The sequence below is a fragment of the Gracilinanus agilis genome, chromosome 6 (genome assembly GCF_016433145.1).
Source record: "Gracilinanus agilis isolate LMUSP501 chromosome 6, AgileGrace, whole genome shotgun sequence".
Taxonomy (NCBI): domain Eukaryota; kingdom Metazoa; phylum Chordata; class Mammalia; order Didelphimorphia; family Didelphidae; genus Gracilinanus; species Gracilinanus agilis.
Window position 1 is genome coordinate 166,919,619 of NC_058135.1, and position 25,996 is coordinate 166,945,614.

The 25,996-nt window shown below is 39.9% G+C and overlaps 1 protein-coding gene across 1 annotated transcript in view; it reads right to left on the reverse strand.

Moving 5' to 3' along the window:
- The window catches only part of SLAIN2 (SLAIN motif family member 2), a 76,021-nt gene extending 56,652 nt beyond the window's left edge, over positions 1-19,369 (reverse strand). Inside the window, exon 1 of the mRNA XM_044680241.1 lies at positions 18,692-19,369. Coding sequence (XP_044536176.1) covers positions 18,692-19,065 — 374 coding nt within the window. The 5' untranslated portion in view covers positions 19,066-19,369. The remainder of the gene's footprint in view (positions 1-18,691) is intronic.
- Positions 19,370-25,996: the final 6,627 nt, after the last annotated feature.

Consider the following 25,996-nt stretch of genomic DNA (forward strand, 5'->3'; position numbering starts at 1 on the left):
GGAATGCCTCTCAGCTGAGAATCTTGCCTCATATTTTATTGAAAAAAGCTGAGGTCATTAGCAATCAGTTCTCTGTTCTCTCCTCCTCATCTCAATGCCTAGCACATGCTTGCTGAATCACTATCAGGATCACACAAGACTATGATGCAACTATTATCAGGCAGAGAAAATCTTGGAATGATAGTTTCCAAAAAGAAAATATACAGGATTAGAACAAAGAATAACTTGCCCTACAAAATTGAGCATAATCTCAAGGGGGGGAGGGGAGGAAGAACAGGCCTTCAATAGAATAGAGGACTTTCAAATATTCTTCATGAAAGACCAGAGCTGAGCAGAAACTCTGAAATGCAAACATGGAAGTGAAGAGAAACCTAGAAAGATAAATACATATGAGGAGTTGGGAGGGGAGAAACTATGATGACATACTTATATTCCAACAGGGGAAAGGAGGACAAATGTTCCTTCAAATCTTCCCTGTCTCTAAGAGTTATAGATGGAGTTAAATAATATACAAACACAAGGATTAAACATCGTTTTGTTGGTTTTAGGAGAGGAAAGAAAATAAGTGAAAAAGAAACATATCAGGTGTCGAGGTGGAATCTAGGGACTCCAAGCTTGTGGCCTAGTGAGATCTGATGAACCCAAGTTTTAGAAATAGCTTGTAGGTTCCCGGTTCCGGTGAGAATCCACCCTGAAGGGAATCCCAGACTAGCAGTTGCAGACTGAATAATGGACCCTAGGGTAAAAGCTAAGTGACTCTTTGTCGAAGTAGGCGTGTCAGCCTTGTAAGCTGAAGGTCCGGGAGTTTGATCCCTGAAAGGGGGATGTGGTACAATGGGAGAAGCTTCTAAGGCAAAAAAAATCACTTAAGCTTTTACCCTAGGGTCCATTATTCAGTCTGCAACTGCTAGTCTGGGATTCCCTTCAGGGTAGATTCCCACGGGAACAGGGAACAAGCACAAACTTTGGGGGGTCTCCAACCTACAAGCTATTTCTAAAACTTGGGTTCATCAGATCTCACTAGGCCACAAGCTTGGAGTCGCTAGATTCCACATCGACACAGGGAAAAAGTGAGGAAGAAGACCATAGCATTTTGCCTAATTAGGGTACATGGAAAATAAAACTATATAAACATGGAGGAAAGGGTTTGGGTAAGCAAGCATTTCATAAGCCTCACAAAAGAGGGCTAAACCCAAAAGTGCACACACAAATTTACTTCAGATGTGTATTAAACTCAACAAGAAAAAGAGATGGAAAAAACAACAGAGCAGAATCAGAGAAGGAAGTTACAAATAAAATGTATGTTAACTTCAGATGCAAGATCACAAAGGGCAGAAATGAAAAGAGAGAAAGCAAGCAATAAGAGCCAGAGATCAAAATCTGGCATGGATGAAGAAAGAAGCAGAAGAATAAGAACCTCTCTCTCACTTTATATCCCTCCCCCTCTCCCCTTACCCTCCCCCTCAAAAGAAATAAATAAAACAACTCAACACCTTTTCCGGATTTCTCTATTTCTGTTAATAGTACCACCTAAACCTCATAATTCAAAGTAGTTTTCTTCAAGGGTAAAAGCTCCATATCCATCTACATTTTCTCATATTCTGATCTCCACCCAGGCTTGTTCAACCATTTTCCTGCTCCCTTTTTTTCTACTGTTCTCTTTTGGAATACTAACACTTTAACATTTTTAACCTCTTCCTTCCATACTCTTTGTATTCACATAGTTCTCTCCAGAAATATTGTATTCTTACCCACTGCTTTCCAACACTGATTGCTTCTTCACTAATGTTTCAATCATGTTGGATCAAGACCACAAACCAAGAGATGGCATATTCCTTGCTACTATTTCCAAATTCTCTTTCTGAATTAACCAGGAAAAGGGGTTGAATGAGAAGATATGAAGTGGAATGACCTAGCTTCAACATTATGTTAAGACTGACGACCACTCTTTATTGACATACTCTCCTCTCTGGATTCTTATGACTTTTCCATGTTCTGGTTCTCCTACTTGTATTTGTTTTTATTCTGTTACATGAAGTGGATCTCTAGGAAAGAGAAGGGATACACGAGGAAACAAAAGTGATGTAAAAACAAGAGATATTTGAAATGGATCTATGATACTTTCAATTTCTGCATTCCCTCCAGTAATGCAGATCATAACTCATCCATGCCTGTCTTTCTGCCACATCTATCCCAAAAGTTCACACCCCCATGTTGCTAACTCAAACTTTGATTAATACCAACCACCTCTCTCTCAAGCCTCTTTTCCCCTCTGACTAGAGAACAGAATGCCAAACTCCTCTCAATGCCTTCCTTTATAGAAGACAAAAACTGAATTTTCAGCTCCTCAGTCCATTCTGCATCTCCCCAAACAAGGTATTCCTTGGGGTCCCCCTTCCCCATTCCTTTCTTGTCTCCTTTTGTGTTGTCTCTCCCCGCCCCTCCCCCCATTATATTTTAAGCTCCCAGAGGACAGATTGTTTTTCTTGTTAAAAATTTTATTTCCAGTGTTTAGCAGTACCTAGAACATAATAGGTGCTTAAAAAAATGTTTATTGGATTTTGCTGGATTTGAAGCTAAGGACTGGTACAAGTGCTTTGCTTTTTCCCCAAAAGCAGTCCTCCTTTTCAACTATGCACCCAGAGACCAGAGACTTATCTATTTCAGATGTATATACATGCCATCAGACAAGCTCTGTAAGATACTGATTTAGATGTATATTGAAATCTCATCAACAGGCCTTCTTCATTCACTTGATTGTTCTTGTTTAAATGGACAAGCCAAACTCCTTTAAGTGATTACAGAGCTCTTCCTAGAGGCTCTACAATGTCACACACTAAATTCAAGGTCTCCAATGTCATCTGTAGGCAGAAACACAATGTACAGAAATACCTCCTCCTCTTGGCTAATGTACCATTGTGGCTAACACTTTTGGTCAGCATATCATTTCTTGCCTCATATTTACTATCAGAGAATACTTAATACTTAACATGGGTTGTTTCTGCACATTCCAAGAAAGCTTCATTGGGATATATCTTTATAAATGAGCCTATGTCAGTCTTTCATCTTACCAAATGCTATCATAATAAAAAAAAACAAACTAAATACAATGGGACTTTATTTTCCTTATAGCTTTTTGTCCATTGTGAAATGATAAAGATATGGTCTATTGCCAATACACAGTATTGATTCTAAGGCTGAAGGTAAGCATTTTTTTAAAATGTCATATAGAATCTAGATGTAGAGAAGGGAGTGTATTTCAAAGATAAAGAATAGTGAGAATAGCTAGAACCTTATGTAAAGAACAGCTAGAAAGCCAGTTTGGGAGGACTAACTATAATTAATATAATATAATATAATATAATATATAGGATAACTATAGAGGATGGATTGGCAAGGAAGAGATAGACAGGACAACCAATAATTATAATAATTTAAGCAAGAGGTGATGGAATCTTAGTTGGGGTGGTGGTAAAACTGATGACAACACTTGGCAACAAATTGGACAGTTGTGGCAAACATAAAATTATATCAAGGTTGTGAACCTGAGAAACTGGAAGTGGTGCCCCTCACATTAATGGGAGGGAGGAAGAAATAGAAAGACTATAAATGGGTTTATAGATGTGGGAGACAGCTACATACATAACTGAGCCCAGAGAAGCTGATGAGACAGGGAATAGAAAAAGAGAGGCAGCTTCGTGGTTCAGTGAATAGAGACCAAGGCCTAGAAATGGGAAACGTCCTGAGTTCAAATTTGACCTTAGATCCTTCCTAGTTGTGTGACTCTGGGCACATTGCCTGGCTCTTACCATTTTTCTGCCTTGGAACAATACTTAATGGTTGATTCTAAGAGGGAAGGTAAAGGGTTTTGGTTTTTAGTTGGTTGGGTTTTTAAAAGAAGGAGAATAAAGCTCAGAGCAGAATTTTGGGCTACAATCAACAACTAGGGGATTTGACTTGGATGACCTTCCAGCCAAGAAGAATAAGAAGGAACAGATAAAATTTAAAAAGTATGTATGAAAACTTAGTGGTAGTATATTTAGAAAGAGAGTAGTCAATAGTATCAAATGCAGCAGAAAGGAGGAAAGGAAAAAAAGGACCATTTATTAAGCACCTACTATGTGCAACTGCACTTGAGCTAAGCACTTTTACAAATATTATCTAATTTGATCCTCATAATAACCTTTGAGATAGGCACTATTATGACTTCTATTTTATAGTTAACAGAAACAGAAACAACCAGAGCTTAAATAACTTGCCCAGGGTCACAAAGTTTATAATTATAAGAGTCTAAAGCAGTGATGGGCAACCTTTTGAGCTTGGTGTGTCGAAATTTGCCCCCAAAATGAGCATAACTCAGGTGATGTGTCACTTTGAGAAAAAAACCATAATTTTGCAATATTTATAGTTTAAATAACATACTTCTCTTGCAGGCAGCAGGAGGTCATTGAAAATGGCTACGCTTCAGTGCTGACACACGTGTCATAGGCTTGCCATCAAGGGTCTAAAGCCATGGCAGGCATGCACAGCCTGCACTTGGGAGCTGCTCCATTCCCCCTCTTCCCAGTGTACAAGGACATTTTTTACATATCCCACCCCTCTCTCTAGTCACCCAAAGCAAGCACTTTCTCCCTCAATTCTCTCCAGTGATCAGGGGCTCAGACACCTTGAATTTGTCCTCTGGGCACTTGAACTAGGAAAAGGTTGGCCAACCCTGGCCTAAGGAATGGATTTGAACTGAATTTTTCTTGATTCCAGGTCTAATGTTCTGTCCATAACACCACCTAGCTGCCTCAGGATGAAAAAAGGTCATCAAATTTGGCAAAAAAAGACAATTTGGGGGCAGCTGGGTAGCTCAGTGGATTGAGAGCCAGGCCTAGAGACAGGAGGTCCTAGGTTCAAATCCGGCCTCAGACACTTCCCAGCTGTGTGACCCTGGGCAAGTCACTTGAACCCCCATTGCCTACCCTTACCAATCTTCCACCTATAAGTCAATACACAGAAGTCAAGGGTTTAAAATTTAAAAAAAAAAAAAAAAGACAATTTGATAGGTGTGAAAAAATGCAGTTTCAAATCAGTGCTGAAATTAAAAGCCAGAATGCAAAGAATTAAGAATGAAAGAAGACAAACTTTTAGCATAGTAAACTTTTTTCAGATTTTTGGCTGTTAAAGAGAAGAGAGATAAGATTATAGTTTGAAGGATGGAATAGTCAAATGTTTGGTTTTTTTTTTTTTAAAGAAATAACAGAGACTGAGAGGCAACTAGGTGGCTCAGTGAATAGAGAGTCAGGCCTGGAGATAGGAAGTCTTGAGTTCCAACCTAGCCTCAAACACTTCCCTAGCTATGTGACCCTGGACAAGTCACTTAACCCCAACTGACTTTCTCTGCCTTGGAACCAAAACTTAGTACTGAATCTAAGAGGTAATAAGGTAAGGGTTTATAAAAAGAAAAAAAAAAAGGATAAGAGACTTGCAAATGTGTCAGGTAGCAGAGACTAAGATAGGAGTCAGGGAAAGATTAAGTATTATAGGGAAAAAGGAAAAAATGGTGGGGAAAATTTATTTGAAGAGATGAGATCAAGGTTACATGTATAGAGAGGTTAGTCTAATTGAGAAAGGTCAACTTTGCATCAGATACTGGAACAGAAGAAGAAAGATAATGGAGGATGTCAACCCCTTAATTTTAAAAGCTGATATTTCTTGTTCATACATTATAATCACTTTCTAAATATATCCTCCTCATTCTTTCCTATCAAACCTTTCCTTTTAGCAAATATTTTAAAAGACAGAAAAAAAAAGTTCATGCAGCAAAACCAACAGATACATCATACCAACTCTATATGACAACATATTCAAAAGTCCATACCCATAGTCCACCATCATTTGCAACTCCCAAGCCAAAATTGGTCATTATATTTACCGCATTCTTCTTTCCTTTTTATTTTTACACTGTTACTGTTAGCATATATAATCTTCCTGGTTATGTTTAATGTTTCAGTACATCTAAGTCTACCTATGTTTCTCTGAATTTATGTCTTATGATGTGATAATATCCCACTACATTCATATTCCTTAAATTCAACTACCCAAGATAACAAAATCAAGACATGAAAAAATTCCAACATGAAGGAAGGACGGGTCAAAATTAACAAGGTAAAATTTAAGAGGACCAGCTAAGTCCTAAATTAAGATCCACTAAAAAATAAAAAAGATACATTGCAATACAAAATTTAAAATATGTATGTACATATATGCATATGTACACAAACATGAATGTATATACACACAGAGATAGACAGACATAGACAAATCAACTGATCTTGAATCACTGCCTAGTCATGTCAAGAGGGATTTGTATAGCTCAATGAAATTATGAGCTATACAGAACCAGGAGAAAATTATACATGATAACTGAAACATTGTGGGACAATCGAATATAATAGATTTTACTACTAACAGTGATGCAATGATCCAGGACAATCCCAAGGGACTTATGAGAGAGAATAGTTGGAGAAGAAATACAGAAGAAAAAATATGATTTATCACTTGTTTATTTAGGTATATCATTTAGGGTTTTGGTTTTAAAAGATTACTCTATTACAAAAATGAATAACATGGAAATGGGTTCTGAGTGATAATACAAGTATAACTCAGTGGAACTACTTGTCAGCTCCAAGAGGGGGAAGGGAAGAGGGAGGGAGAGAACACAAATCATGTAACCATGGAAAAATATTTTAAAAAAATAAAATTTAAAAAAAAAAAAAAAGAAAGAAAGAAATTTTGAGCTATGCCTGTAGAGTTCCCAAAATGGACAGGTCATGGTAGAGAGTTCTGATAAACTGATTCACTAGAGAAGAAAATGACAAACCACTCCAGTATCTTTGCCAAGAAAACCCCATGGACAGTATTAAAATGATAAAATATGACACAGAAGATGATCCCTTCTAGTCCAAAGGTGTCCAACATGTTAGTGGGGGAAAGTAGAGGACAATTACAAGGAGCTCCACTACTTGATGAAGTAGGTGGGTCAAAGCTGAAAGGAAGCTCAGCTGAGATGTTTTTAGTGACAAAAAGTCCAATGCTATAAAAATCAATATAGTATAATGAAAAAAAATGTGAAGGAAGGGGGCCTAGCAGTACCAGATATTAAACTATACTATAAAGCAGTAGTCATTAAAACAATATGGTACTGGGGGCAGCTGGGTAGCTCAGTGGATTGAGAGCCAGGCCTAGAGACAGGGGGTCCTAGGTTCAAATCCGGCCTCAGACACTTCCCAGCTGTGTGGCCCTGGGCAAGTCACTTGACCCCCATTGCCTACCCTTACCAATCTTCCACCTATAAGTCAATACACAGAAGTTAAGGGTTTAAAAAAAAAACAACAACAATATGGTACTGGCTAAGAGATAGAAGGGAGGATCAGTGGAATAGACTTGGGGTTAATGACATCAGCAAGACAGTGTATGATAAACCCAAAGAGCCCAACTTTTGGGACATGAATCCGCTATTTGACAAAAACTTCTGGGAAATTTGGAAAACAATATGGGAGAAATTAGGTTTAGATCAACATCTTACACCCTACACCAAAATAAATTCAGAATGGGTGAATGACTTGAATATAAAGAGGGAAACTATAAATAAGTTAAGTGAACACAAAATAGTATACCTGTCAGATCTCTGGGAAAGGAAAGATTTTAAAACCAAGCAAGAGTTAGAGAAAATTACAAAATGTAAACTAAATGGTTTTGATTATATTAAGCTAAAAAGCTTTTGTACAAACAAAAACAATGTAGTCAAAATCAGAAGGGAAACAACAAATTGGGAAAAATCTTTATAACAAAAAACTCTGACAGGGGTCTAATTACTCAAATATACAAGGAGTTAAATCAATTGTATAAAAAAATCAAGTCATTCCCAATTGATAAATGGGCAAGAGACATGAATAGGCAATTTTCAGGTAAAGAAATCAAAAGTATCAATAAGCACATGAGAAAGTGTTCTAAATCTCTAATAATTAGAGAAATGCAAATCAAAACAACTCTGAGGTATCACCTCACACCTAGCAGATTGGCTAAAATGAAAGAAGGGCAGAGTAATGAATGCTGGAGGGATGTGGCAAAATTGGGACATTGATGCATTGCTGGTGGAGTTGTGAACTGATCCAGCCATTCTGGATGGCAATTTGGAACTATGCTCAAAGGGCTATAAAAGAATGCCTGCCCTTTGATCCAGCCATACCATTGTTGGGTTTGTACCCCAAAGAGATCATAGATAAACAGACTTGTATGAAAATATTCATAGCTGCGCTTTTTGTGGTGGCAACGAACTGGAAAAGGAGAGTATGTCCTTCAATTGGGGAATGGCTGAACAAATTGTGGGATATGCTGGTGATGGAATACTATTGTGCTAAAAGGAATAATAAACTAGAGGAGTTCCAGGTGAATTGGAAAGACCTCCAGGAACTGATGCAGAACAAAAGGAGCAGAGCCAGAAGAACACTGTACACAGAGACTGATATACTGTGGTAAAATCGAATGTAATGGACTTCTGTACCAGCAGAAAGCAATGACATAGGACAGCTCTGAGGGATTTATGGTAAAGACGCTACCCACATTCAGAGGAAGGACTGCAGGAGAGGAAACATATAAGAAAAACAAATGCTTGAATGCATGGGCTGAGGAGGACATGATTGGGGATGTGGACTCGAAACTACCACACCAATGCAACTAACAACAATTTGGAGATAGGTCTTGAACAAGGACAAGTGTTACAACCAGTGGAAATATGCATCGGCCATGGGTGGGGGGGAGCGTGGGGGGTGAAGGGGAAAGTAGGAGCATGAATCATGTAACCATGTTAAAAATGAATATTAATAAATGATTTAAAATTTTTTTTAAAAAATCAATATAGCATAGGAACCTGGAATGTAAGATTTGGAACCAAAGTAATCTGGATATGGTCAAACAAAAATTGAAAAAGATTAAACATCAATTATCTTGGGTGTCAATGAACTCAAATGAACAGGATTGGGTGAATATAAAATTATAGCATATACTACTTAGGCCAAGAATTCCTTAAAATAAATGGTGTATGGGGCAGCTGGTAGCTCAGTGGACTGAGAGTCAGGCCTGGAGATGGGAGGGTCCTAGGTTCAAATCCGGCCTCAGACACTTCCCAGCTGTGTGACCCTGGGCAATTCACTTGACCCCCATTGCCCACCCTTACCACTTTTCCACCTGTGAGCCAATACACAGAAGTTAAGAGTTTAAAAAAAAAAATTAAATAAATGGTGTAACCCTCATTGTCAACGAAAGGATGAGAACAGCAGTACTGTGGTATAATCTCAAAAATGATTGAATGCTGTTTAAAAATCCGAGGCAAGCCATAGAACATCACAGGAAACAAGTCTATGTTCCAACTACTGAAACTGAAGAGGTCAAAATTGATCAGTTCTGTGAATACCTATGACATCTAGAAATAACATTTAAAAAAGATGTCACATTCATCATAAAGGATTGGAATCCTAAAGAAGGAAATAAAAAAATAATCAGACAAGTTTGGCTTTGGAGTACAAAACGAAGCAGGGAAGAGGCTAACAGAGTTCTGGTCATAGCAAATGCTCTTTTTCAACAATCCAAAAGGCAACTCTATACATGGACATCATCATATGGTCAATATAAAAATGAAATTATATTCTTTGCAACCAAAGACAGGAGAAGAAGCTCTATACAGTAAGCTAAAACAAGACCTTTTAGCAGACTAAGGCTCAGACCAAAGCTTCTTACAGCAAAATCAAGCTTAAACTGAAGAAAGTAGGGGAAACATCAGGCTATAAAAGTATGACCTAAATAACATCTCTTATGAATATGAAGTGGACTGGTGAATAGATTTAAGAGATTAGATCTTGTAGATAAGAGTGCCAATAGAACAATGGAAAAAGGTTGGAAATATTGTTCAGTAGGCAGAAACAAAAAAAATTCCAAAGAAAAAGAAAAAACAAAGTAAAATAGTTATCTGATGAGACTTTACAAATATCTGAGGAAAGAAGAAAAGCCAAAGGTAAAGAAGAAATGGAAAGATATACTCATAGAATTCAAGAGTCCGGAAAATAGCAAGGAGAAAGTTTTCTTAAATGAGCAATGCAAAGAAGTGAAAGAAAACAACAGAATAGGAAAGAAAAGCTACCTCTTCAATAAAATTGGGTATCAAGGGGAATGTTTCATGCAAAAATGGGTATGATAAAAGACACAAATAGTAGAGATTTAATTAAAGTAGAAAAGATCAAGAAGTGTCAAGAATATACAGAACTATACAAGACTAAGTGTGGTTAAGAGCCAGACATTCAGAAGAGTGAAATCAAATGGATCTTAAAAAGCAGTGCTAACAATAAGTCCACTAGGAGGTGACAGAATTCCAGCTGATCTATTAAAAATCCTAAAAGTTGATGCTTTTTAAGTGCTGCACTCAATATGCCAGCAAATTTGGAAACCTCAACAGCAGATTGGAAAAGATCAGTTTAGAACCCAATCCTAAAGAAGTGTAATGCTAAAAAGATTGTTCAAATCCTTAACAGAGGTCATTTCATATGCTCACAAAGGTTATTCTAAAAACTAGGAGCAGGCTGGTTTTCAAAGAGGCAGAGGAGCTAGAAATCAAATTGTCAACATTCACTACATAATAGAGAAAGCAAGAGAGAAAAACTGCTTCACTGACTACAGTAGAGTTTTTGACTCTGTGTGGATCACAACAAAATGTGGCAAGTCCTCAAATAAATGGGATTACCAGATCATCTCACCTCTTTCCTAAGGAACCTGTATGCAGGCCAAGAAGCAAGAGTTAGAACTGAACATGGAACTGAATGTTTTAAGATTTTTTTAAAAAGTATTAAGGCTGTTAATCAGGAAATAGATAATATTTAGAAAGGCAAAAGATATGGGTTTACAACCTAGAATAATTTATCCTTCAAAACTGAGCATAATCGTGTATGGGAAAAAGTGGACATTTGATACAGTAGAAGATTTTCAGGCATTTTTGATGGAAAGACCAGAACTGAGTATGAAGTTTGGAATAGAAACACAGGAGTCCAGAGAAATCTAGTAAGAATCCTGGTATTGTGAACTGATGCTGAGTGAAATGGGCAGAATCAAGAATTTAAATTGATACAACAATAAAGAGAAACAATGCTGAAAATAATGAAAAAAAATGGACAACCAAGTTTTGAGACAGAAGAGATGGACTCTCAGGATGAATAAATAGACCTATGTTTTTTGACAGTTTTGGAGGAGAAATAAGGTTCATGAGAGTGTTGGTTTAGCAATAATCTCTTAATGGCCATTGCAATATTTGTAAATTCACACAAGGGAAGAGAAGTTCAAATAGCATGACAAATGTTTTGAATGAAAGTTTAGAATTTTATGCTAATGGTATAAAGCTAGCCTAATTTTTTGTTTACATATTTTGTTGTTTGGAAATGCTGTTTAATGGCAATAAAAATTTTTAAAAATCTAAAAAAAAAAAAAAAGTATTAAGGCTGTATTGTCATCTTGTTTTGTTGCTGTTGTTGATCCTTCATTTTGGAGGAGAGCCAACAACATCAAAGGGTGATTTTGACTTGCAAACGAATTGGATTTAAGTGAAGCAATTGTACAAAGTCATTAGCCTCAATCTCTCCTTCCACAGTCATCAAAGTTCAGTAGCAAGACAAAATTGTCAGGACAACTAGTGATGGCCTATGATGCAATGGATGATCTTGGCATCTCTGATGCCAGATCAAGTTCTAAGAATTCCACAGCGCCTGCTTCAACCACCTTCATGACAATGAACAAATTCTTCTCATCCACCCATTCCACTAGAAGAAGTCAACAGATGCTTACAGTTGACATTCCCCCTAATTCACCTGCCCATTTACTCTTAACCAGGTTTAGCCCATCTCCTGAGGCAATTTTAGAGGGGTGTGGCTGCTGTACATACTATAGTATATAAAAGGTGGGATAAAAGGATGGGTGGAAAAAAAAAAAGTAGGATAAAAGTTGCGTGAAAGTTGGATAAGTGGCCCTGATAAGGGCAGGTCCTCCTGGGATACCACATACATCTAATTTATTTAACTTATAAGCAGAATATATAATTTAAATGCCAGAGTGGACAAATTAAAAGCCAGAATTAAGGTTACCAGGAAAAATATCAACAATCTCAGATATGCAAACAATACCACTCTGATGGCAGAAAATGAAGAATGTACAAGCCTCTTGATAAGGTAAAAGAGGAGAGTGTAGGGGAGCAGCTGGGTGGCTCAGTGGACTGAGAGCCAGGCCTAGAGACAGGAGGTCCTAGGTTCAAATCTGACCTCAGACACTTCTCAGCTGTGTGACCCTGGGCAAGTCTCTTAACCCCCATTGCCTAGCCCTTATCACTCTTCTGATTCTAAGATGGGTTTAAAAAAAAAAAAAAAGAAGAGAGAGTAAAATCTAACTTGAAACTTAACATAAAAAAAAAACCCAAAACCCTAAGATCATTGCAACTGGTCTCATAACTTCCTGGCAAACAGAGGACGAAAACTAGGAAGTTGAATCAGATTTTATATTCAAGACCACTGCAGATGATGAATGCAGACATGAAATTAAAACATGCTTGCTCCTTGGAAGTAAAGCAAAGGCAAATCTGGACAACATAAAAAACAGAGACATCACCTGCTGACAAAGATGCTTATAAGTCAAAGCTATGGTTTTTCCAGTAGCAATTTATGGCTATTAAAGTTGGACTATAAGAAAAGCTAAGCACTTTCAAATTCTGGCACTGGAGAAGACTTCTGAGATTTTCTTGGACAGCAAGGAAATCAAATCAGTCAATACAATCTAGAATATTCACTGGAAGGTCAAATACTGAATCTGAAGCTTAAATACTCCAGTCATATAATAAATTAAAAGAAAAAAACTCATTTGAAAATACCCTAATGTTAAGAAAGATTAAAGGTGAAAAGGGAAGGATATGACACAGGATAAGATAATGTCATGGAAACAGTGAACATAAGCTTTCAGTCTTTAGGACAGTGATGGCGGACCTATGGAATGGGTGCCAAAGATGGCACACAGAGCACTCTCTGTGGGCACTAGGGCACCTGCCCACCTACCCCCAGCCCGACCCCGTCCCCCAGAGTTTGTTACTAGAAGGCAGAGGGACTCAGGTGAGTTTTGGACTCGGGCAAAGTTACTCCCCTCCCCCTCTCCAATGTGCCTGATTCCATTTTTTTCACATCACCTGCCCCTCTGCCCAGGAGTCCAATGGGAGCACTTCTTCCCTCCCCTCTATAGGGTAAGAGGGGGTAGAGGTGGGACACACTCAGCATGTGATAGGGGGAGGGGCAAGGCACCTGATCTCTGAGGGGAAGGGCCTGGCACTCTGTCTCTAAAAGGTTCATCATCACTGCTTTAGGAGAGGAGGTTAGAAGAGCCTGGCCTACTTTGGTTCATGGACTCATGAAGAGTAGACACAGAGGGCAGCTGGGTGGCTCAATGGATTGAGAGTCAGGCCTAGAGACTGGAAGCCCTAGGTTCAAATCTGCCTCAGACACTTCTTAACTATGTGACCCTGGGCAAGTCATGTAACCCTGCCTTACATAGTCCTTACCATGCTTCTGCCTTGGAACCAATACACAGTACTAATTTAAAAAAAAAAAAAGTAGACACAACCAAATAACAGTGATGAATACACTAAAAAATAATTTAATCTTAGACTGAAATAACTGAAATACAACAAGAGTATCCAGGTCAATTTAAGTAACAATAGTTCCAACTATATACTAGACTACACGTATTTTTGTTAGCAATGCAACATGCATTTTAAGGTCACTAAACAATCTGAGTTTGTTCAGAGAACAGGATAATAAAAAGAATTTGAAAATTATGTTATATGAGGGGCAGCTAAAATTTAGAACTGAAGATGTTAATCCTGGAAATAAGGCAATTTATGATAGTTATTTACAAATATTTGAAAGGTTGCTGTATGCATGAGGGTTTAAATTTGTGTTGTTCCATAGGACAGAACTAGAAACAATTCTAGATATTCAAGTTTATAAGACAAATTTTGTTCAATATGACTGGTTAAAGCAAAGGACAGTGTGTCATAATGGATAAAGAGCTAGACTTTGGTTCTAGAAGAACTGGGTTCAAATTCTGTTTCTCTCATATACTAGCTATGTAATGATGGGTAAATTATTTAACTTCTCAGTTCTCTAGGGACCTCTGTCACATTATACATTACAAACTGCCTATAAATATTAGAGAAGGAAGTTTCTACACTGGGAGTTCCTTGAATGTTGCAGAAATTCCTACACTAGATGGATGGGAGGTTTGACCACAAAAGATTTCTAAGATCTGTTCTACCTAAGATTTTGTGATTCCACAAATTATTAATAATTGAACTGCTAATAGATTTCCCAGCTCCAAATCCCATTTCAATACAAATAAAACATGATTTATAAAACTCTAAAGTGAAAGCTGAGGATTAACAATGCTTAGAAATGGCAAGGACTATGAGGGAAGGTAGGTGGTTCAGTGGATTGAGAGCCAGGCCCAGATATCCTTGGGTTTAAATCTGGCCTCAGATACCTCCTAGCTATGTGACCCTGGGCAAGTCTTAACCCCCATTGCCTAGCCCTTACCACTCTTCTGCTTGGAACCAATATACACAGTACTGATTCCAGGACAGAAGGGTTTTAAAAAAGAGAGAAATGACAAGGACTAACGTATGCCCATTCTAGTATGTAACTAATGCAAGTCAGAGGCAGATGGTCATAGTAATTGAGGAGGCAGGGAATTGTGTGGTCATATTAGAGGAGTCATTAACAAATAGTGAGGTTCCTGAAAGGATGGCAAACAATGGGGTGGAAAAGACTGTAAATTAGGTATTCAAGTGATTATAGAAAGTTGAAAATGACCTGGACATCAATAAATAACTATATTTAAGAAAATTATACCTGTACAATTTTACTTTGAAATAATGATTTTAGCAGTAAACTGGGTACCACATGATCAAAAGCATCTTTAGACATGCTATCTAAATAAATGCCATACTAAGTAAAGAAAGGCCAAAGCAGCCAAAATCACTCAGTCCACAAACATTTAAAGGTTTACTTTCTATCAGGCACTATGCTACCTGGTCATACAAAGAAAGGAAAAAAAACATGGTTACTGACCTAAAGGAGTTTACATTCTCACACAACACACACAATAAGCAAATGAGGTCTAAGGTCTTTACTGAGATACTGCTTAAAAACATAACAGTAATTATATATATACACATATATATGTATGTGTGTGTGTGTATGTAAAGTCAACAAGTCATAGAGCCTTGCACATAGCAGGCACCACATATTTTGCCAATGATTTCCATCTGATCTCATTATACTTTATACTCATGTGTTTAACATACTATTTTAATTCACATGATACTTTTGCTCTCCTATTAAAACTCTACACTCCCTCTCCCATCAAACTGTATGGTAGACTAATTCCTTAAGGGCAAAGGCTATGTCTTTTTTTTTATCTGTGTCTCTAGAACATTACATACAATAAGTGCTTAATAATTTTTAAAACTGAAATCACAAGTACTTGATAAGGATTTAGTAAAGATATGTTTTTAATATATGTCATGTATATCCATATATATATCCATATATATATATATATATATAACTGTTCTTTTAAAGTTCAATATATAATCAGTTATATATACACATCCAGTATTCCTTTAGACAGAATTGTTTTTTAAAATTACACCAAAAAAATAGTATTACTACTGTCATTAGGAATGTCAATCATGATATTTGGTAACATCCAGTGATAAATAGACTTGATATTACATATCCAAATGTATCTCTGGCATTTTAAGTCTTTCTCCATCAGGAGTTCTAGATAGCTCAGCCTTTATTCAAAGCCTGGCCTGAAATACCCTTTCACACTCATCTCCAGGAGCCCATATCCCACTAAGTCCTGCCTCCTAAATGAAGTCTGTCCTATTGAGGTCACACTGATCTCTCCCTACTATGGAATAGTCTAGGTCAGAGTTTCTTAATCTTTTTTTGTGTTACAGTTTCCTTTGGCAGTCTGACAAAACTTATCTCAGAATGATATTTTTAAATGCATAAAACAAAATACACCATCATCTTCATCATGAATAAATAGCATTTTTACAGCACTTACTATGTGCTAGGCATGTTACTATCTTATTTAATCTCACAACAATCCCAGGAACTAGGTGCCAATGTTATCCCCATTTAAAGTTGAGGAAACTGAGGCAAACAGATGTTAAATGACTTGACCAAAGTCACACAGCTTTGTTTAAGGCTTGATTTGCACTCAGGCCTTCCTGACAAAAGGCCCACTACTTTATCACCATACTATCTCCAGCTAAGAGACCAAAATTTTCTAAAGATGTAATTTTTTTCCCTATCAAGTTCAGAAACCCACTGAAGTCTATCCAAGTGCCTTAGGGTCTGTAAATCCCTCTGGATTACAAGGTTCCTGCTTGTAGTGCTTATTATGTGTTCCATGCTTTTTTTTTTTTTTTCAATTTGGTTCAATGTTTCTAGTTAGCATAGTATAATGAATAATGCTGGCTTCAAAGCCAGAAAGATCTGGGTTCACATCCTGTCTCTTTCTTAAGAGTTTTAGAGAGTTCTAGGCCAATAAATTGCATAGAAGGGACTGTATGGGTAAAAGTTATTTTCTCCACTAGAAATTCCTAATACCAATAAAATTATAAGTCTAGTTTCTAACTTAGTAAGGGCACTGAGAAAGAGTACAAAGACAAAAAAAAAGGGTCCTGCTTTTTAGACACATAAAATCTTCTTCAGGAACTTTGTTAGTGTGTGTACTGGTAGAAAAATGCTAGACTTACTACTACATGTATGACTTTGGGGAAATTGTTCCTCAACTGTAAAACAAGGATAGTAGTACATATATTACCTACTGCATAGAGTTACTGAGAAGCAGAGTTCTCTACTACTTAACTGTATGATAACTTGGAACAAGAGACTAAACCTTTTTGGGAAAAGTTTCCCATCTGGAAAATAAGTGAGGGGAGGTCTTTGACCTCTAATATTCCTTCCAACCTTAAATCCTAAGATCCTAAACCTTAATTAAGAACTTAAGCCACTCAACCTTCTAGTATTATTTTACTGCTCCTCCTTTCTTTCCTGTAACAAGAACATAAACAGAGACTTTGTCTAGTATTTTTTGTTTATATACACAGCACAGGGTAGCAGGGAGACCTGGATTCAAATTTTGCCCTAAACTCCTTATTTAGCTGTGTGATTGTAGAGAAGTCACTTAACCTCTCTTCTGTGGTTTCCTCATCTGTAAAACAAGGCAGCTGGATCCCCAAATCCCTTCCAGTTCTCTATTGAACATGAATAGGAACATCTTTCCAACACTATTCTGTCTAATTCTATCAAGGACTGAATTAATTTAAAAACGTCTATTTTAATAAAAAAGATCTATTTCAGTTTTTTTAAAACACCTTCCGTCTTAGAATCAATACTAAGTATTGGTTCCAAGGCAGAAGAGCAGTGAGGGCTAGGCAATGGGGATTGTGATTTGTCCAGGGTCACACATCGCTAGTAAGTGTCTGAGGCCAAATTTGAACAGAGCACCTCCATCCAGTCTCTAGGCCTGGCACTCAATTCATTGAGCCACCCAGCTGCCCCCTATTTCACTTTTTAAAGAGAAAGTTCTGAAGTGATAAATTAATAAAAGATGCCGTATCTCCCAAAAGAGATCCTTTTCAAGCATTTATAAGGGATGGAAATGATTTTTAAAGTGTTGGTCACTATTTCCCTCACGGGGTACAGAAATAAGGAAAAAGGTGATTTTTGATGGGACTTTCAACAAGCTTCTCCCCCCAAATAACATGAAAGTGAAAGGTAAATGTGATAATTCTCTTCACAACTCCGAGAAACGCCAAAAATCCAATTCTTGAAAAAACGCTGAAAAGGAAACACTGAGTAGCAAACATCTGTTCTTCCTCCAAGGGAAGGCAGTCTTTCTCCAGCTCTTGGCTCTGCACAAAGCAACCCCATCCTCTGCCCCCATCACACAAAGCGAAGCTACGTTCACTGTCCCTGAAGGGGAGTCCAGTTTCACACCACCTTCCCCCCATCCCTTGCCCACTCCGATCATTTTCTAGCCTCACGTTCCCCACAAAAAAACTCTGCCCCCCCTTTCCAAGCGGACTAGGGAACCTGACCCTTAAAAGGAGCGGTTTTTTTTCCTTAAGAGCCAAGTTCAGCGACTTCCCATCAAGCACGCCCCTAACACCCAAATCCCCAGCCACCCTCCTAGAGCCACACAAAGCGGGGACCCTTCCTACTACTCCCCAACGTGCAGCGCTGATAAAGGGAGGCAGGGGCCCGAACCAATAACCCACTCCAGGTCTACGCCGGCCCCCTTCGCCGCAGCACCACACGAGTACCTTTCTTCTCCTTCTAAGCTTTTCGTCCAATGGCTCTTGCCCGTCCCCCTCCCACCCTCCTCTACCAGCAAAACGAAATGACCGCCGGCTCCCTGACGAACAGACAGGTCTCCCGGTACATAGCCTGCGTCTGGGGACAGTTAGTTACACACACACCCCGCCTCCCCCACGAGCGAACGTGGGCTCGGGGCGTTCGGGCTCCGCTCCTCCTCCTCGACCCCGGCTCACCAGCTCTCCTCCTCCTCCCAGCCCAAGAGGCGCTCCAGCTCGTCAGGCCGCAGCGGCTCCACCTCGTCCAGCACACAGCCCTCGCCGGCCGCTAGCAAGGAGGTGGCCCCGTCCCGCAGCTCCTCGCTGCTTGTCCGTCTCAGGCCCGGCCCAGCCGCCTTGGAGGTCAGGCCCAAAGAGAAGACCCTGGAAGAAGCAGTCCCCGAGGCGGCGGCGGAGCCGCGGCTGGGGCTCCCCTGCGCACCGGGGACGGCTGCCTGCGCGGCCCCGGAGCGGCTTCTCAGCTGCTCGTTCTGCTTCTCCAGCTTCTTCACCAGCTCCTGCAGCTTCCGCACCTCCTGGTCCGCGTTCACGTTAGAGTTAACGTCCTCCATCCCGGCCCCGGCCCCGGCCCCGCGGCTCCCGCTGCCGCTGCTGCTGCTGCTGCTGCTACTGCCACCGTCGCCGCCGCCCTCAAACACCGCCCGCCAAGGGAGGGAAGGCGCAGGAGGCCTGAGGCGTCGCCGGCACCGGCCCGGCCCCGCCGCCGCTCTTCCGCGCTCTACCCGAGGCGCCAGCACATAGCAGGGGCGGGCACCGTCTCCAGGGTCGCCCCAGCTCGGGTTCCGAAGCGCCGCTGGCCCCGTCCGAGGAGCCTCATCTGCGCCGGCTCAAGACCTGGGGGAGGCGGCGCCAACATCCGGCCCCCGCCGCCATCTTCCATCCGTTCCTCCGCCCCCTCGGCCCCGTCGGTGACTTCAGCACGCTCTCGGACGTGGCCGCCGGCCGCCCTCAGCGGTTGCCCAAATACAGCTGAGCTAGGGCCGAGGGAGTAGGGAGGCTTGACCCGACGACCCGGATGAAGCGACGCACGCACGCACGCACGCCCCGAGCTCCTTCACACCGGCCCTGCTTGGGGGAGGGGTCGGCAGGAGAGGGGCGGGGCGGGGCCTAGAGCCCAAGGGAGGTGGAGCTACCCTGCTGGGCTCGGGGTGGGGGGTGGTCCGGGCCAAGGAGCAGTTGGGAAGGAACCGCCTAGAGCTAGGGTTGAGTAGTAACCTCGCGGGTGCGCCCCACCAGGTGCGAGAGCACGGAGAGAGTCGCTCCAACTCGATCTCCCGGATCTTGGGGGGGAGGAGCCGAGGTGAGAAGGCACCACCCATTATGACTGAGCGGGCGTGTTGGCGTGGAGAAGGTACCCCCCCTCAATTCTAGAGACTGGCCTCAGTTTCCCTTCTATTAAAAAGAGCGGGATGCTGTCGTGCTTCAAGAAGTCATGGAGGGACAGAGTTTTAGGGAAGCCTAGGAACACCTGGTATGGACTGACGCAGAGCTGAAAGGAAGCAGAACCAGGAGAACAATCATACTGCAGCGACATTGCAAAGACACAAATTTGAAAGACTTATGAGCTTTGACCAGTACTGTGGCCCACCAAGAGTGCAGAGATGTGATGGTGAAGCACGCTCCCCACCTCCTGACAGGGAGGTGATGGACTAAGGATACTGAAAGCCATACGTACACAGATATTTTTACTTGACCAATGTTGGAATTTGTTTCTTGATCGCATATTTATGATAAAGGTTTTAGTTTCCTTTTTCCTTGCGGGAGTGGGGGAGGTGAGTGGGGAAAAAATTTAAGAAAGACATTTTCAAGTTTAAATAATGAAGGGATTCAATTTGATTGATGATCACTGGCCCATCCATCCCACAAATCCCTGTTTTTAATGTGATGTCTAGTGAGTTTCTGGCTTAGAGGAGGAAATGAATTATTTTTTATATTTTTTTAATTTTATATTTTAAATATTTTATTTTTAAATTAAAAAATTTTTAAAATTTTAAATGTTTGTTGAAATAAGTTCCTTTTTTTTTTTAAACCCTTACCTTCCATCTTAAAATCAATACCATGTATTGGTTCCCAGGCTGAAGAGCAGTGAAAGTCTGGCAATGGGGGTTAAGTGACTTGCCCAGGGGTCATACAGCTAGGAAGTGTCTGAAGTCAGAGCTGAACCTAGAACCCCCAGCTCTAGGCCTGACTCTCAATAAGTTCCTTTTTTTTTTTTTTAAACCCTTGTACTTCGGTGTATTGTCTCATAGGTGGAAGATTGGTAAGGGTGGGCAATGGGGGTCAAGTGACTTGCCCAGGGTCACACAGCTGGGAAGTGGCTGAGGCCAGGTTTGAACCTAGGATCTCCTGTCTCTAGGCCTGACTCTCACTCCACTGAGCTACCCAGCTGCCCCCTACAATAAGTTCCTTTTTGAAAGAACTTATTCTTATAAATTGGCTTCCACGCCCAAACACTGTACCCAGTGGGGAAACTCTCATAACACCCCCATACTCGGCTTTGTTGCTTAAATGCCTGGCACTTCTTAAGCCAAATTTTTCCCACTTATATTGCCTGTCATATTCACTTCCCCCTCTCTCTAACATAGGAGTCGCTATTGTTTGGGCCATTCCTTTGGCTTTACTCAAGGGTTGTTTCTGTAAAAAATGTTTTTAAGAGAATTAAATGTCAATATGGTACAGAAGTTACTAAATTGATGAGTATTTTTTTTGGAAGTTAGAGTCTCTTTTATTACTAAACTTCATTTAAGGATCCTTTCTTACTTGTCCAGTATGCAAATATATGTTACTAGCCTAGACTTGTTATCAGAGACAGCTAGGATTTTCTGAAACTTTTTTTTAATGTTTTGATTCCATCATTCCAATTGGAGATGAAATCTAAACTGCTGACAGTGGGTGTTTCCCAGCAATTAAATCAGTTACTCCACTAACCCCACCCATTTAACATACTTCGATCAAATCCCATTGCAAATGGATTTGGACTTTCCACACCAGCAGGCAAATCTACTTTTCTTCTGCAACCAAACCTGTGTATATTATTTCCCCTGTCTCAGTAACTTTTCCATTTAAAACTCTGGTGAAAACTTGCCTATGCTAGTAGCCTCCACTAAATTCTAGTCACTGTGTTTAACTATTATACCCTATAGCCCAGAAGGCCCCTTTCCATAAGAGACATAGATCAGGGTTTATCTAGGGTCTCTGCCCCCCCAGTTAAAAATGGGAAGATCTCTAAAACAAGAAAAGGTAGTAAAGAATAAAGGCCCTGTTTTTAAAGCATGTGTATAATATGCCCTGCCTGGCTCCATGCCAACACATAGATCCATCCTTAATAGGGGAAAAAAAAACAACCTTTGCCTCTTTCCCATCAGCAATCACAGTGATGAAAAATATTTTAATTGGCTGTTGAACCAGAACAATGCAAACAAGGTTTTGATCCGTACCTCTCTTCCCTGGCATTTCTGAATGAGGAGGATTTCTAAGATCTACCAGACATGAGTAGAATGACCTCCCTCCCAATTTAGTACTATGCTCCCTGAATTCTTGACGTGATTTCTCTGTTTCTGTTTCCTTCCCTAACCTTAGAGAAATGAAAATGAGACAGAATTGAACAGGTTGCAACCTTTTGAGCTCTGCAAGGTTGGAAGAGCTATCAAAGATCCTCTCAGGGGCAGCTGGGTAGCTCAGTGGATTGAGAGCCAGGCCTAGAGACAGGAGGTCCTAGGTTCAAATTTGGCCTCAGACACTGCCCAGCTGTGTGACCTTGGGCAAGTCACTTGACCCCCATTGCCTACCCTTACCACTCTTCCGCCAAGGAACCAATACACAGAAGTTAAGGGTTTAAAAATATAAAAACAAAACAAAACAAAAATAAAATAAAATAGGTTTCTTTAAAAAAAAAAAAAAAGATCCTCTCAGCAACCAAATCAGTAGTAGAGGCCCCCCCTGCAGCTGGTAGTAGCAGTAGCTGAGTCCATTGAGGAGCTAACCCATTAGGCATGTCTCACAACTCAAAGAATCAGTATGGTTGATGCCCCAGATTGAGGTAGATTTAGTTGGGACTCCTTTTGGTGAGAAAAATACTCTGTCACAGGTAGGAGCTCTGAGATGCCCCTTGGTTCTATATATTTTCTACCCATGTGCCTATGGGGAAAATATTATTTATCCCTTGTGTTTGAATCTATCTTTATGTGACTGAAAAACTGTCTGATCCAAAAGCTTAGTGTTGAGATCAAATTAACCTTAAAGACCTCAGGGAGGATGGATGGCTGCAAGGAATACTCAGATCCCATCCTGGTCTTGTTTTGGGTCTACTCAAGGCTTATGTTTTGAATTCTCAGATTTTAAATGTTTATACTTACCTTTTGATATGTGTCTCAAACTGCCCATTTCTGACAACTGCCCAACTGTGGCCAATTAGGCATATCTTTATACCTTTGTCCAAACTCTATAATTAATATAACCACACAAAGAATTGAAGGGGAAGTTACATCTTTTTCCAGCCCTCTGTTTTCCAAATTACCTTTAAAAATTCTTTCAAAAACTATTTCAGGTTTTGGAGTTTGTTCTATATCTGGATTTACAAACATGCCTCACTAACATGGTACTTAAAGTATGGACTCACTCTCCCTAGGGACCAATTGAGGGTCTGGCCTCCATTTAAAGGGGAGGCTTTATAGCATATATTCTTGCTTCCCTTTTTTAAAGTTAATTGATGTAGGGGGGCAGCTGGGTAGCTCAGTGGAGTGAGAGTCAGGCCTAGAGACAGGAGGTCCTAGGTTCAAACCCGGCCTCAGCCACTTCCCAGCTGTGTGACCCTGGGCAAGTCACTTGACCCCCATTGCCCACCCTTACCAATCTTCCACCTATGAGACAATACACCAAAGTACAAGGGTTAAAAATTAAAAAAAAAATTTAAAATTTAAAGTTAATTGATGTCAACTGGTTGATATATATTGAAATGATATCACCTGGTTGATTCTGGGAAGATATCAACTGGCAAATTGGTATCAGTAGAACACACCACACAGGTTTTTATGATCTATGAAACCATAACCTCTAAGATTTACCCTAAAGAGAAAAAGTAGTTATTGCCCTCTGGAGATCCAATATGTAAGAACAAGTTGGAAATTGAGAAACTAGACCCAGAGGGAGTGTATGTAAAACTTAGGTACAGTTGGGTCCAGTGTTGTTGCAAAATAATGAAGTACTCAATGAACAATATGGATATCATATATAGGGCAGAGGTTTATTTCCTCCATTACAGAAACTATGGTGACATCAAAAACTCACTGGTTCACATTAAGAAATAAAGAGACATTAAGCATATTAATTATCCTATTACAATCATTGTACTTCACTGGAAGTAAATGCCTTTTGTGAGACATGCTGAACAAATATTTCAGATTTGACTCGACAGTGGCTGAACATATTCCAGATCCATATCTCCTAGCCAACCAAGATGGCTCTCTTTAATTTTTCAGGAGAAAATCTCCCTTCCTTTGACTGATATCCAAGTCCCAAATGCAGAAACTTTCATCTTATGAGATTATATCCAAGGTGAAAAATATTAATTTCTCAGGACCACTGGTTACTGACTTGTGCTCAGAAAAGAGAAATCAGAAGATAGCAGCTAGGAAATCAGTTTAGTCTAGACCTATATGTCTCCTCCAGTGTGTGTTTGTTATAATCCACCATAGCCATGGGAGGAAAAAGGGAAGAGAAGCCACCTTCTCTTCCTACTCCCAAACTCCTTGCTGGAAATCCAAGCAAAAGAAATTGATTAAAATATACCAAAAGCAAAGGACTCTAAAGAGAGAGAACTGTTTCCATAGTTCTTAAAGCCTGACTAGAGTCCATCTTTATGACTCAAAATTGTATATCTTTTGAATTATCAGTATATAATCATCTTCAGAACAACTCTATAGTCACTGAGACCAGTCAGAAGATGGTAGCATTCCAGTAAAGTGCATGCCATTCTGCAGGAAGCTAGAGCATATGTCATGTATCTTGGGAGTTGCCCTAGTCCAGTAAATCAGGGATTCAAATGATCAGCCCCTCTGTGCTAATATTGCCTAAGCACCTATACTATACTTCTACTTATGTCTGGATGTGTTTCTTTGTCTGAGGTCATCTCCTACCCTGGCTCTTCATGTTATCTCCTTAGATAGAGCAAATACATTATCTTTGCATTCTTATCTTCCCATACTAATACACACTTGGAATTTAAAAAAAAAACTATCCCTAGATTTTAATATCTCTGTTATTCTAAGAGATGAAAAGTTTTCTTAAATTAAATAGAATTGTATTCCTTTCCTCCTTCTATTCCTCCCTCCTCCAAATAAGGCCAACCATAATCCATGGGACCATGGACAGGAAGGGACCCATTCTCTCCCAGCCAGTTTGCCAATTTATTTCTCTTTCCCTGCCATGGCTCCAAAAACTAACCCTTCCATCCCCATTCACGTTGTGAAGAAATACAAAATCTGCTTTCCACTTGGACCCTCTGGACTCCTCCCTATTTTGCAGCGATGTAGTATAGAAATAGAGGTCATTAATTCTGGTTTCCATTTCCCATCCTACAGAGTGGTTAGCTGCTCATATCACTTGGCTAGCTGGGAGTCACCAACTATAATTCTTCTTGTAAAATGGAAGACCACTAAAGCTTTCCCTTCTGCCCTATCATTCTATCATAATATCCTTTGGGCTTTGTAATATGACATGATCATGTTCTCCAGACTCCAAAAATTGTCATCTGACCTGCCGATACTTTGTGGTGAGAACAATATCCTAACCTCCCACTTCCCTACATTAGACTAGTTTTTCCTTAAGAAGTGTCAGAACTGTCCTTGAGATTTGATTGGCTCAAGGGACTAAAGTGGAATGTCTTAACCTTTTCTGTCACTAGTAACTTTGGGAATGTGGTGAAACCTATAAGCCCCATTCTCAGAATGTTTTAAAATGTATAAAGTTCATAGCATCATGAAGGAAACCAATTACATTGAAATAAACTTATCCCCCCACCCCAAAGTTAATAAGGATGGGTCTGAGACCTAAGGTGCCACTATATGCCCTCATCTCATATGACTCTAATCCAAATCTTTGACCATATCCAATTAGGGATCCATGCAATGTGCTAGAAGGCTGCTTATCAACCAGTGAAGCAGTCAAGCTGCATGCATGTCTTCTCTTCTTGATATATGCTGACCTTTTCCAGTCACATCTCTGGATAATAGATTTGATGCCAATTCTTGGGACCAGTCATTGTTGTCAAGGGGCACTGGCATAGTGTATAAAGAGTTAAGCTTTGAGTTAGGAGTCTCTGAGTTCAAATTTGGCCTTACATACTAGGTGTATGTAATCACATATACTAGATGTGTGATCCTGGGCAAATCACTTAACCACTGATTGTCTGAGTTTCCCCAACTCTAAAATGGGCATAATGATATCTACTTCCCAGGGTTGTTGTGAGGATCAAATGAGATAATA